This window comes from Mus musculus, chromosome 14, assembly GCF_000001635.26.
Source record: "Mus musculus strain C57BL/6J chromosome 14, GRCm38.p6 C57BL/6J".
Classification (NCBI taxonomy): domain Eukaryota; kingdom Metazoa; phylum Chordata; class Mammalia; order Rodentia; family Muridae; genus Mus; species Mus musculus.
Window position 1 is genome coordinate 123,969,022 of NC_000080.6, and position 14,946 is coordinate 123,983,967.

Sequence of the window (14,946 nt, forward strand, 5' to 3'; positions counted from 1 at the left end):
AGGTGAGTAGGTGGTAGATTAAATCAGATTAAGATAGTTTGTTAGAGACAGCATTCTCCAGCTGATATGAGGCCCCCAACACACATACAGTAGAGGACTTCCGGGTCTGTGTTCACTAAGAGATGATGCACCTAACCCTCAAGAGACTGGAGGCCCCAGGGAGTTCAGAGGTCAGGTCGGGTGGGGAAGTGGAGGCATCCACATGGAGATGGTGTATGGTAGGGAAGAGGTGTGGGATGTGGAGCAGTCAGAGGGTGGATGGGAGGGGTGGGGAATGGAATACGGAGTGTAAAAAATAAAAAATAAGAGAAAAGATAGTCTGTCAGCTGTTTTTGGAAAGTGGTCTGAGGCAATTCCCCCATCCTCTCTGGTATTCCATTCTCATCTTCAGGGAAAGTTTTTGTTTGTTTGTTTTCTCCTCCTTAGGTCTTTGGAATATTCTACGAGTAGATGAAAAAAAGAATTGCCCAATAATAAAAGCCAGAAAAACAGAGACATTGTTAAAAGTCCTTTTAGAGAATAAAATCAAATGGATTAGTGGTGGTGATTTTCCAGGTTTATCCCCTAGGGTTCTGACAGGATGGGCCAGTTGCAGTCTATGGCTGGGCTGCTGTTCCAATGGAAATGGGTCCAAGTCTGCTGAGTCAAACAGTTGTTCATTTCTGAGTGTTCAGGAAACTTATTTTGTTAGACAGAATCTTCTACTCATGCTTTTCCCCTTTCTAGAGAGGGATAATCCACCCCTGTTATTGTAAGAACAGCCAGAGCTCTCTATAATAAAGATCTATAATAGGTCCTAATGACTGCATACACTGTGTTAGTACTACATGGTATACTGTTCCTATTTATGTAAGAAGTAGAAACTTTTTCCACTTACCATCAACAAACAGAAAAACAACACACCTGCAATTATGGTGAACACGAAAATTGCTTCCATGACATACATAAAATCAAACTCCGGTTTTATTCTCACCATTTCATGACATCTACTATTTGAAGCAAGAACTCCAAATTGTCAAAATACTCAGCCCACATAAACCAAATTGACTTTAGCTGATTTCAGGAAAATACTTTGCTATTCTTTGCAGCTGAATAGTCCATAAACAAAAGAACTAATAAGAATCACTTCCAGGCAAGAGATGATAAGTTCAAAGGTGAGTGTAAACTCTTTCTAAGAATTATGATACACATAAAAAGGCATCCTAGATATTATATATTAATATCATGACTATATAAAATCATTTATTTCTATTATAGAAGTAACTTCATGATATAAGAGATACTGTGTTAGAAACAAATACAAGTACTTAATTCTTCAAGTAGTTAATCCTTCACTGATGGAAGTCAGCCACTAAATGTGATGTCTTTTGGGGAATATCTCTATGATAGACAGCTGAGTTCCCATGTAGGGGCTTTATAAACCATTTGTTAAACAAACAATTGGTAGTTAACATTTCCATGCCTAGAAATCATAAAGAAAATATTTAAATTTAGGAAAAAGTAAATTCTAAAATGAAGATACACTCTGTGTTGATGAGGATGCAAGGGACCCTTTATCTCTTTCCCATTAGACCAGCAATAAGGGCCTGTGCAACCGCTAGGTTGTCAATTATGTCTCAAAACTGGAAGAACTCCACATATTGACCTAAAGAGCCTGAAAGTCAGTCCAGACTCTCAGGAAAGCAAGATTAAGTGAAATCGTGCTGCACTTAACAATGAAGTAAAATTAATATAATGCAGTTATTATCTCTTACCTGGTTCTGACTACTTTTTTGCCTTAAGATGTGTGATGAGGGATGACAAAAGTGAAATTTTGATGTGGGAGATTCTTTAACCTAAAATATGTGTATCAGTTTCCATGGCATGAGCTTACAAATGCTTGGGACACTTTAACTTGAATTCTTTCATGATACATATGACAGTATCATAGTCATCCACTTCCCAAAACTGAGGTCTTCTGCTGTCTATTCTTGCAAGTCTTTGATCATATGTTAATCAACAGAAGTACTCAGAATTTAACCCTGAATCTCCTCTGTGTATTTAAAGCTTAACGAGTTGGAGTTTTTCTAACTGCATTAAAAACTTTTATTATTTTGTATTCTCTCAAGGTGACTGGTTACTTGAGTAACTTAGGAATAACTACCAGCATCTTGTAGTAAAAGAAAATTGTGTCCAACAAAAAAGTCAAACAAAGAAATGGAAGAGGTCCTTTTGAATTCTGTATTTGTCCCACTAGCTGTACCAAAAGTAGGTTAACCTTGTGATTTTTCAAGCCTGGCTTGAAAGGCATTTATACCAAGAGAATCCTTTTGAGACATCACAAATCTATTTTTTTTTAATTTTAAGTTGCTAGTAATATTCTCTGTTACCACAAAATATTTTAATAACTAAATAGTTTTTAAATTAAATTCGAGGAAACCACATAGGAAGTTTATGTGGTGGGAAAATTGACTAGACCCTATTCAGAAATTTTTTTTTTAGAACTCTTGCTGATTGTAGCAAATCCTAAAGCACAAGCCTGAGCCATCAATCAGACATACGGAATTAAGTTTGCATTTTTAGCATTTCACCCTGCCACTCAGCATGAAGTTTGTGTGTTCCGATTTCAAGAAATGCATGTAAATGAAACTATAAAATGATTAGCTCAATAATTTAGTAATTCTTTGATTGTAAAATAAAAATCTTCATTTGATATAATTTCGTAGTACATTCCTGTAGAGAACAGGGACCTTAAAATGCAATTCAATTGAAAAAGAAAAAAACAAGTCAACCATCTATTTTGAATACCTTTTGGGGAGAGCATCTCTAAGGGTGAGCCACATCCTGTTTCATTGACATTTCCACCAGACTGGACCAAGGAACATTTTTGCTCAAGGCTAATTGCAACGGTCTAGATCTATAAGGAAGGCTTTCCCGGATGACCTATATGTATTACAGTAAGTAAAGCTCCCCTCTGAGAAGCAGCTATTCAATAAACTTTTTTCCTTTAGAAGATGGGTTATTACAAGTCTATTGTCAGTGTGTCAACGATACTTTCCTCTTGATGAAAACCTTTATTTCTCTGGTGACAGTGAGTAACACCCTTTGTGATTTCAGGTTCTTGTCATTGTGGAAAGTGCATTTGTTCTGGAGAAGAGTGGTATATTTCAGGGGAGTTTTGTGACTGTGATGACAGAGACTGTGACAAACACGATGGTCTCATTTGCACAGGTACAGTATTGACCTACACTAATTGTTTTGTGCCACAAATGACAATAGAGTAAAATGACATCTACCACACACTGCTTTAGATAGGGCAGAGAGGGCAGCGTCCATGCACTCAAATGAACAATGCCCATGTGTAGTAACTCTGAAAGGAAAAATGAACATCTGTAAATACAAAATAACATTTTCCCTAGAAAAATGCAAACATTGAAAGCCAGATTGTATGACTGCTGGAAAATTTTCACAAAATAACCTATTATATAAACTTACACAAAGACAATTATACAAATACAGAAGTCTGTTGACAACCATTTCATTTTAATATGGTCCAGACAGGGAAGGGGTATTATTTAAAGCAGCATTCACAAGCTACAAGTTGGTGTATTGGCTGTTTTTAGAAAACTGGATATATGTATGAATATGTATGGGGAGGAGATGAGAGATAACAACAGAGTATACTAAATATTTAACTGTGTAATGGCCATCAAACCAAATTTGTTGAGTTCTAATAATTGGCCATAAATAATATTAAACTAAGTTAAATAATTAACCTAAAGTTAATATTTTAATTATAAAATGTATGCCCACTTATTAGATTTCTAGCTGATTCAATATACCATTGGTAAAAGTCTCAGTAACAAAATATTTTTGTAATCAAACATTTTTAGTTTGGTTAAATATGATTATTTTTGCATGACATTAAATTAGACAATCACTTTCTGTCCACCTTACTAGACAAGGATTTCTTCCAGCTCTCAGGTCTGCCTAATTTAATATGAAGGGGCTTTATGCTTTTCAATGTTTATTTGTAAGTCATACATGGTTTGCCTACTAACAGAAGATAGAACTGTGATATGGGAGCCCAGCTGAGTGATGAAAGGTAGGTACTGTTCAATTAATAAATTATGGAATCAAAGAGATGCCATTGATTATCTTAAAGATGTTTAGACACTTTAGGGAGGATAAATGGTTTCCTCATGAACAGATATGGTTCATAGTTATATATTCTAATGGTGTATTCTGATCATAATCATGATTTCTGTGTTTATTTTATTGCAGGGAATGGAATCTGTAGCTGTGGAAACTGTGAATGCTGGGATGGATGGAATGGAAATGCATGTGAAATCTGGCTTGGTACCGAATATCCTTAATGATCCCATGGGAGACAACTGGATTCTTATTTCTAGGCCATTTTAGAAATTCAGAGGAAAGCATATTACACAGCACTAGGACAGACTTTTGTGTGTTTCTCTATTTCTGACTGCCCAACTGGGTCTTCAATTCAAACAACTTTAGTAAACTGATATAAGTTACACCATAAAGAATTGTTCTCCCATAATTAACATAGGTGTTTCACAAATGAAGAGGGCAATTTTGCAACCCCTAAGACATTTGACAATGTCTACAGAGAATTTGGTTGTCAGACTTGGTAGGTAGGAGTATTTGTGTTATGGGGATATGTCTGTAGTGGCCACAGACAATGGTGACCACCCTAAAGAAAATAGAAAGGCCCTTACAACAAAGTAATTTCTGACATCCAATGTTTACAAAGATGTAGTAGAAAAATGCTAAATCACATGGTATTTAGTACTCCACATCCCAACACCAGAAACACTGTATCAGAATATAAGGATAATATTTATTCTCACATAAACCAACCAGTCAGATTTTTCCAGGATTCCATATGACTCTGAATTTGTATATGATATGATTATGACAGACACATACGAGGTGTGATGATGGATTGGGCGCTTCCCAGATCACAAGGGCTCTAAACTCACAAGAATCTCTTACAGGAAGAAATGATAAATGCACAATTTGACATTTTAATAAATAATAACATAAGTTGTTTATATTCTGTGTCAATATCTATTTACTCACGGAAAACAAACATGGCAGAAAAGAATAAATTGGAGTAACCACTTTAGATCCCAAGAACTAGCAGATCTTGTTTTTAAGACTAGACATGGGTTACATGTACAAGAAATCTGATTTTTCATACTTAAATTACTTCATGTAATTTATCCTCTGAAGAAGACAGTGTCTAGTTAGGAAACATGGGGGTCTTCATACTGCATTCATTTCCCTTTAATGGCTCTCTTTTCTTCAAAGAAATGGTGGGGTCCAAAGGATGGCATTGATTTTACAAGTTCAGAAGTGGACACTAAAATTCTAGAAATGGTTTAAATCAAAATTACAAATATTCACTCAATGATACGAACAAAATGTTTATTTTCTGGTGAAATTTTGCTCTGTATGAAATTCACATTGAATTATGAAAATGTACAATATTTGGGGTTCTCTTGCATATATACAGTTAGATCTACTTATACACATAGTTGAATCAACCATTATTTAGAGCTAAAAAAATACCTTTTCCCTAAATGTGAATTATTTGTAAAATCCAAAATAACATAGCAAAATCATTTCTGTTTTGTTTTAAGATGAAATTTTTACTTGCAAATTTTATATTAATAGTGTAAATATTTTAGAGTCATGGCTTGGACTTTATCAGTCAAGTCTTCAAATGTAAAGAAAACACATGTCTACTGTGTTACTTAAAAACTAAATACCGAGAAGTATTTGAAGGGTCACTGGTGCTGGTTTTATAATAATAATAAGGTTCTCAGAATTTAACATATTTATAAAATTGTTGCCTCTATCCTGAGATTAGGGGACCCAGACATACTGGTCGTATATCTATTACTTACTGAGCTGGTAATCAATGTCAGTTTTGTAAAATGAGGGAAATATAAGTTATTAAGGTATAGTATGTGTGATTTCATTCTTTTTTTTCTATATTTTCCATCTCTCTAAATAGATTTTAAACCAGAAAAAAAAAACAATTATAATAATTCAATACCAGTTCTGATGATGTGGTGGGCGACTTCCAAGCATTAAGAGTCACTAACCTTCCCATCATGGTACAATGGCCTTCAGCTTTTCTTACTATAGGACTCAGCCTTCTATAAAAATCTGGATAATGCCTATTAGAGAAACCACTGAGGGAGCGTCTTTTTTCATGTGTAATATTTTAAAACTGTAACAAATAAATAAAATCTACCCTGAACTCTCAGGCCATACATAAACAGCTTGTGGGCTGGCTTTAATCACAGCTGTGTGTGGTAGTTTGCCAGACCTTGCTTCCCTGGAGTTACTTTCAGTTCCTTATGGCCCTTCTCATTAAGCACGTCTTTTTTAATTGTTATATTTTCCTCTCTAGTTTTTATCATTTCTATAAATTGCATCTATCATAAAAGTGTGTGTTACTTTCTTATATTTTCATAAGAAAAAAGTGTTGCAATACCCTGACCATTTAGGGGTTCTCAGAATAGAGTTTAAGACATTGGAAAAATGTTTTCTTTCATGAAGAATAAAGTGTGCTATGTCCTGAATTTTGGACAACATGAAAATATGTTGTAGGTCACCGTGTTCTGGGGTACACTGTTATAGACTATGGAAGAAAGCTGTAGTATTTGCCTCGGTAACTTAAACTCTAATCAGTTCTTTTTCTTGGAAAACAGATTTTTTAAAAAAGATTAATTTTATTTGCTAATATTTGTGTGTCTGTTTGTCTACCTGTATTTGGCCCTAGCCATGCCAACATCAGTTTACCTATGAAGAAGTGATAGATTTCACACACTTTTATAGTAAAAGGAGGAAGAGGAGGAGGAAAGTGAGGAAGAAGAGGAGGAGGAGATGAAGAAGGAGGAAGAGGAGGAGGAAGAGGAAGAGGAAAAGGAAGAGGAAGAGGAAGAAATCGAACCAAAACTAAAGCACATGGTGATAGACAAGAATATAACCTGTCTCCTATCTAAATGTTTCTATACTTTGACTCCAAGATAGAAACTACCTTTTTTGAGAATGCCAAGCAAGGACAAATTCATAATGAGTAGAAGAAAACAAACAAATCTCTTTGGCTTACTTGTGGTTTTCAAAAATTACACTGGGATATATGATAATTGAAAAGGAGACATTAAGTTCACCAATTTTGATGATCTTCGCCGTGCTTATTTAGCAAATCATAACTGAAGAATTCCTCTAGGGGACAAAAGTTCTAAATTTAGGAAGAGAACCATTGTTCCTTTCAGGAATCCTGAGTTCATCTGGAGTCTAGCAGCACCAGAGAATAAGTGACTTATCTCTATCAGCTCACCAGTAAATGTCAGAATTATACTAAATGAGAACCTAGAACAAGAAAAAAAATACAGTGTAGTCTTAATTTACACGCTCAACTGTCACAACTTTTCTGAAAGCTACTCAGTATTCCAGACACTTACTCAGTCTTGTGTTTCACTTTCTAAAACTCTTAATTATCTATGTCTCTTAATCCAGAACAACACAATTTACATTCTGGATTTGACTAAGCTTGTGCTCCAGAAAATATTTAGAAATTTGGCCTAATTGTTCCCCTAGGATATAATATTTTCCTAAAATAGAAAGTCATTTTCCACCATTTTCTGTTTCTTCTAATTTGAACCTTGGTCAGTTTAGTCTCACTAACTATCATTGAGAAATATTAAACACATATTATACGTGTGATGTTTGGAAAAAATTAACAAAGTAATACATATTCACTTTAAGGAACAACAAAAGATTTGTGGTTGTTGTTTTAGTTTTTGTTTAAAGAACCAAATCTGATATTGGTCACTCTAGAGAGAGAGAGAGAAGAAAAAGATGGTTTAGTAGTTGAATCATTAATTAAATGGTCAGATATGATACATTTTGCTTACTTTCTAAAAAGCCCATAACTAGAAACACTAGAGAAAAAGTTGTAGTGTCCATTATTGATCTAATCCTCACCCAAAGTACCCAGAACAAGCAAACACTTAAAGCAAGACTCTACATTCTCCAAAATAATAGGGAAAGTGCTCAATTCCTTTTGCTCTTTACACAGAACAAACTGTTTGTGTGTCTTTCATAATTTTTCCCAAGGAAAGTAGTAAAAAATTTTCAGGAACTAAACTTATTTGAAAACAAATATGATGTTGCTTGAATTATGCAGAGGATGAACATTGAGCACTGTTGATGGATAAGCAAAGCAATCAGGTACCATAAAAAAGGTGATAGAACTAACCCTCCCCTACCAGATATGCATGCAGAAGGAATGGTTCTATAGACTTGGTACAATGAACATACATACAGGAAGATATAAAACACACAGTCTATAAATACAAATGTGTTCCATCAGATTTACTATACAGAACATCAGTGATGACAGATTGCATTTAATGGTAGCAAACTGAATTTCTGAGGGAAGGAATGATGACCTTGTTCCAGAAAAATAGCAAGAGAGGTATCATCAAGGAGCTAAAATTTTCTTTGGCATGGTAAAGGGAAAAATTGAGTTTACCAACTTATTTACATGAGTGTTCTCTATATTTGGGGTGATACAATGCTATTTTGTTACACAAAATTATTTTATGGTTTCCATATGCCTTCATATAAGTATTTGATCTGATATGTCATAGCTATGAACACAACAAATGATAAGAAACACAAATTGTACAATACAGACAATCTCTCTGTATGTAAACTGAATAATACATACCAGCACTTCTGGATACATGAGTCCTAGTACATGCAGATCATTTGGTGCTTTCCTCTTCCCATGCAACAGGTGAGACCAGACACAAAGGAAATGTTCTAACTAAATCAAAGATAACAAGGACCCCACTACTAATGTGTCTAAACGTATATTAGAATAAACCACTTGAATACCTACTTACAGTAATAAATGCTTTTAAAGACAACTCTTGGGAAACAAAACAGAAGGAAGCATTAACATAAATCTTAGGCATTTACAAAAATAAATCTTGCCTCAATTTTAACCACTAAATAGGTCTTGAGAACAGAAATCTCAGGTAGTGTTGACTATCAAAAACAGAAAGACAGGTTGGTTTGGGATGTGTGTGCATGTGTAGGGGTATAAGCTGTGTCTACAAACCCAACTAATAGGAAGTACAAGTTATTCATATTTCACGAAATACTATGAATCTATGTCTTCCCTAAATAATCAGCTAATGAGTTTTATCTATTTATGCATAACACCAAATCAGGAGAGGTCAAAGGGGTCATTTTGTTTTATTTTCAATTTAGCATTATTGACAATAAATCTACTCAAAGATTTTGCTAATGTTTATTTATCAAAATGGAATCTATATGAACACGAAATGAGCATAAACACTTAAATTTATACTGAATCTTTAATTAGCTAAGCAGGCCAAAATTTTTCTATGCTGGGCAAAGGCTGTCATGGAGATTCATGAAAACAAGGAGAAAATAATTTCAGTGTACAGTAAGTACAGTGTAGATGGGGACAATGGCAAGTGGATCATCCTGCCACATGGAAATAACAAGGCCAGTACATTGATCCTACATCAGTTGTTTCTTATAAAAGAGGTTCAGTTTGGTCTCAATGAATTCTTCTGAGAAGAAAACATGGAATTTTATTAAGTGTACATACAGTTAACAAATATTTTTCCAAACAGTTTAGTACTAAACATTTTGAAGCTTTTTATATCTGTTATAGAACACTTTGCATGAAATCTTTAAGGTGCATCTCCAGCAATTCACAGCCTTTCTAAGTATCCCTAAACTTTGAGTTTACAGAATTCAATTCAAAATGAAATTAAAGCAATAAAACAAAATTAAATAAATCAAATGCCCAAACCCCAATTGCTGGAGTATGTTGGGTTGTCTTTAGTTTTATTTAGGGTACTCAACAAACTGTATTCTGAAATCTTGACAAATCAGCTCTAACCAGCCTGTTGGGCCTAACATAGCTGAGTTAGAGGTATATACTGCTGACATCCAGGATACCAGGCCCCATGCTGAGCTAAAAACAAAACAAAACAAAACAAAACCAATCAAAACCCAAAATAAAAGAGCAAACAAAACCCCTAATACATCCAGTTTTAAAGCTTGTCATTAAATACCAAAAATATTAAAGTCTAATTTATACTAACGTGTGCATTGCTGCTGCAGGAAAGAACACAACAGCCGCCTTGCCCATGCTTTGCTGAGGATGAGGATAACTGGAATGCAGCCCAAATCAGGTGTGGCACTGAGTTATCTTCATTAAAAATAGGAAGGAGTTGGCCGGAAATGGATTTAGGTAGCATATTTCTTATAGTTGTAATGATTTGGGTTTTTATTCTTTTTCCCAATAGTGAGGATTAATTGATGAAAATAAAATGAACCTTAATCAGGCCTACAAGGCCTACAGAATTCTTTGGACCCACTTTCTCAAAAACTAAGTGGGTCTTGCTCGCTGGGCAAGGCAAATGTTACCATTACCAGTAAGCTTGTGATATGTATAAAACACACACACATAAAGAAACTAAGAGGGAATGCCAAACACCTATCATAGAGAGCTTTCCATGGATTGTGTTTGACCCTTGTTCCACCCAGGCCATGCCTACCTCGGGAGCACAGCGTCTCCTACTAGACAGAACATATATGTGTGTTTAATCAATAATGTGAGCCAAAGACAACAATCTTAATCTTTATAGATACTATTTGTAGTAATAGGTTTAGAAGGCTTCCTGATTCCCTAATTGTTCTCCTAAGCAAACCAACTGCAACATTGAAGATTCAGAGCAACACAATCCCTGCTAAAGGTCACAGACAGTGGAGCGAGCAGCCCTGTAAAAATGGAGAGAAGAGAAATCCATGATAGCACAGGTTTACAGCATCTAACTAGAAATTACTCAATATTATTTGTGTGCTACAAAATTGAACTTAAACACATGGATTTCGCTGAAACAGGACTCAAAAAGGATTATGGGTAGCTGTCAGCAGGCAAGGTATTGAGTGTACTTGTGAAGTATGTCATTCACATGAAGTGTCACAGTCACAGAAAAGATATTAAAAAGGCATTCCATATCTGGTAGGGCATTCCATGGTCTGAGTTTAGCTGGTTTGTCCAGGTGTCTTCTTGGTGTAGGGGGACCACAGGTTGAGATTTATCCACTTGCAAAGAAGGAGGTCTGAGACAGCATAAGACAAGCATCAGCTTGCTTGCTGGGGCTTTTCCGCCACAGGAGCAGGAATGTCTAGTAAGGATAAATCGCTCCACTGTGCTCAGGACAAGAAAGTCAGAACACCTGAGGATCTGGCTATGTGGTCTTGCACTTGTTGACTGGTTTGCCTCCATTCATTATTGCAGATGCACTTGTACTTTTGCTTGGCGTCACCCCAGCTTTCGGGACTGTTTCACCAACATCATGCAAGGATGGTTCTCGGTACATGGCAACTAGGAATGTAAAGAAAGGCAGATGAAAGGAAGAGGTTTGTGGCTACCATGCAAGAATAGCACATCACCTTTTGCACAAACCTCAGCCAGTCTATGTCTGTTTTCTGAGAATGAACTCAATCCCATTGATAACAGGACAGCAGCTTTAAGGCAGTCATTCCCAATCCCTAAGTTAAGACATCGTTTTCAATGCATTCTCTAATTTATACAATGAAATACATGCATATACATGTACTTAGATTTTTGTCTAGGAAAGTTTAAATAAAAGCTATGGCCTCCTTGTAGACCTATAAAGCAAAGTACACGTAATATTTAACCATGAATGAACATGTGTGCACGTGTTTCTCTCCAGAAGGAAAAGCATTTGACTTAATTCTATTTTCACCTGAGAACACTAAGCTATTTTTCTATCCAGTGGTTTAAAAGATATACAGTCATGCTGGGTTCCTCTCCAAAGTTACACACAGCATTAATAATAAAGGCTTCCTTTTGCTAAATCCAGAGCCTTCTATGAAGAATTGTTTCTATTCCTTTCCCACGATCAAATTAAAGTCCTGAAAGCAACTATGTGCATTTATATTTATATCTACTTTTGATTCATTATTTAAAAATCAAATGATTAGTAGGATTCAGGTATAAAACAGTAACTGCAGCTGAGACTACTGCCTGAGAAAAATTTGAGGAACTGGCTGACTTGTGCCTGGTGACATGAGTGCCATGCTTCATGTCACATTTTTAGAAAATACTTTTACAGAATCCTGGGAAAGAGTATTTAAGAGTATCTAACATTTGGAAAAACTAGTTGACATAAGGTCATTTGCCACCAGAAATATAATTATATCTGAACTGCCCAGCAAGCTGCTTAGGTTTTGAAAGCTTAGAAGTTTCAGAAAAGACCCTAGGATCAATTCCACAAGTGCCGTGGAGGGATCTTGCATCTGCATCAATGTATTTCATGGGTTTTCTTAGCATACTTACAAAAGTAAATGTACACTGAGCTAAATGACTTGAAAAGTATGTAAAAGTTGCCAATCTCTAACCCAGGAAGTTGTGTCCAATTAATAATCCTTCACGAATAAAAAAAAATTGTTTTCACCAATCAAGTCTCACTGGCTATACAAACTACTCTAAAGGCCTAGCCCCATGCTCAGCAGTAGATGGCAAACATAAAATGAACTCAATGGTATTTATGAGAGGTTCTTTGACTCATAATACATTTTTAAGACTTTAGGCTTTTGGTTGTTTTGTTTCCTTACAGGTCCATGTGTATATGTATGTGTGTGTGTGTGTGTGTGTGTGTGTGTGTGTGTGTGTGTGTGTATGTGTATGTGTATATATATGTATATGTGGTATTGTGTTTTTATGGGATTGGTGTTGTGTAAATGTGTGGGTCTCTGCATCTGTATGTATATCTTGAGCTCTTTCTTTGACTTTTTTAAATGTTTGTTTGTTTCCTATTTTGATTTATTTTATTTTATATAATTTTATTATTTTAAACGACTGTTTCTTTTCTTAGGCTAGAGAGAAAGAAGTGGTATGGACATGTGTGGGTAGGAAAGTGGGGACTATCTGGGGGAGTTGGTGGAAGGGAAACAGCAATCAGAATATATTCTATTGAAAAATCTATTTTTAACTTAAAAAGAAAAAAGACAGTCTTCATTCTGGAAGCACCTCCAGTCTCTCACTCACATTCAAATCAGGACCCAATAGTATCAATGCTTCTAACACCACATATGAAATAAAGCTGAGTGGGAGATGTGACTGCCCAGAGTATCCAGAAGCAATGGTACTGTGGAAATATCTGTACTTGTCCTAAAGCTCTCAGATATATAATTTACACTCTACTGGGGCTTGTAAAGTTTGAGATTCATATCCCTCTAATAATCTTCACTGTTAAGCATTGTTTTTCAGAAATAGTGTTTTAAAAGAATAAAGTACACCACTTTGTTTTGGTTAGAGTACCTCTGTCCAGGAATTATTTTAAAACATGATAAAATAGTAATTTTCTCTCCTTATATGTACACATCACACTCACACAACAGTTCACCTTAGAGCTAGAATACCAAGAAATAGGATTTATTTGTGATTAAACTGTTTATACCACAGTGGGAGAATCTCTGATGTTTTCTATGGCCTTCATGATATTTATTATATGTTTCCAACCTGACCTACCTACAGGAGCAAGGCTGGGGTCTGCCCAGTGGTTGGAGGTAATACTGAGGAATTCCAAAGCATCAAGCCTGAAACAAAAACTGAAATTTTCGATAGATAGGCTGGCTACAACCTCCAAGAAATCCCTGCTAGTACCATGTCAGTCTCAAGAGGGACCTGGTGGCCTTTTCTTTTATCCCAGGAACCTGGGCCACCTCTATAAGCTTGCTTGCTGGCTCTGTTATTTTTCTTCATTTCACTTCTTCAGAAAACTTTGGAATAGACTTAAGGTCATTTTTTTTCAGCTCTAAATTTTAACATAAATAATAGTAAATAGCCCTTTGGCAGAATCATTAATGATCAAGATACATATGTTTATATTTTTCTAATTAATTGATAGAGCATGATAGCCTGTGCCTTAGGATTTGATCAAAATAAATGTGAAGGACCTATTATTTTGAGTTGAAAGTAGGTAAGTTCCTTTAATGCAGGGGAATAATTTAATAAAAGGAAAATTATTTATGTAGCATGGGACTTTATAGAGTTCTTTAAGGGTTATCTGCAAGAATTATAATAATTCAAAAGAAACTACGTAGATATTCTGAAAATAAGCCAATTCTTAAAGTTCCATGTGAAAATAATTTCTTATATATTTATCATTATATATTCATGAGAACATAAATTTTTATTTTTCAAATAATCAAAAGTCATGAAGTATTTAGAGCATTTGGGATAATGAGGATTTCTGACATTGAAAGTTTTCTGCTACACATATGCATACACGAGCGCGCACACACACACACACACACACACACACACACACACGTACACATGCAGACAGCACATACAGACAGTCAAGTACATAGAAGGGAAATATTCCCCCCCCCCCTTTGGTGCACAGAACTGAAAATCCTTCCTCCTACATATGTTAAGCACATGTTCTACCACAAACCTGCACGTGGTGACCCCATGAAGCTTAGCAAAGCAGCATAAGGAAAAATCTGTGTGTACACCACTCCAATAAAGAACATTTCTATCTGTCTCTGGAAGGTTCCTGAGGCCATGCCAGATATATCTATGTGAAAATTAAAGTCTGCAGCAGCACTCAAGAGGATGATGCATGTGATGTACTCACCTTCCAATGGCTTGGGTAGAAAATGAGCTGCTGGTTTGGTTTTCTTTACTCTGTTTCCTTTCATAACTTGCCCTTCCTTATTTAATCCCAAAAACCAGGCTCTGCCAGACTCCTGTTGCCTGTACAGCATGGATGAGTAGATTACATAATAGTTTTCAAAAACAGACTCTTTAAACTTGCATTCAGGGGTAAAAAGTTC

At 35.5% G+C, this 14,946-nt stretch overlaps 2 protein-coding genes across 6 annotated transcripts in view; one reads left to right on the plus strand and one right to left on the minus strand.

Moving 5' to 3' along the window:
• Itgbl1 (integrin, beta-like 1) overlaps positions 1-9,844 on the plus strand; it is a 318,929-nt gene extending 309,085 nt beyond the window's left edge. The window contains exons 9-10 of one of the 2 annotated variants that reach the window (XM_006518921.4): positions 3,097-3,210; positions 4,264-9,844. In XM_006518921.4, coding sequence (XP_006518984.1) covers positions 3,097-3,210; positions 4,264-4,355 — 206 coding nt within the window. In that variant the 3' untranslated portion in view covers positions 4,356-9,844. The remainder of the gene's footprint in view (positions 1-3,096; positions 3,211-4,263) is intronic. The other variant, NM_145467.2, reaches the window with a different exon arrangement.
• The window catches only part of Fgf14 (fibroblast growth factor 14), a 703,246-nt gene continuing 693,719 nt past the window's right edge, over positions 5,420-14,946 (minus strand). For 2 of the 4 annotated variants that reach the window (XM_017315845.2, XM_011244952.3), the window contains 2 exons: positions 14,748-14,946; positions 5,420-11,461 (listed from right to left, as the gene is read on the minus strand). In XM_017315845.2, coding sequence (XP_017171334.1) covers positions 11,325-11,461; positions 14,748-14,946 — 336 coding nt within the window. In that variant the 3' untranslated portion in view covers positions 5,420-11,324. The remainder of the gene's footprint in view (positions 11,462-14,747) is intronic. The other 2 variants (NM_207667.3, NM_010201.4) reach the window with 1 other exon arrangement.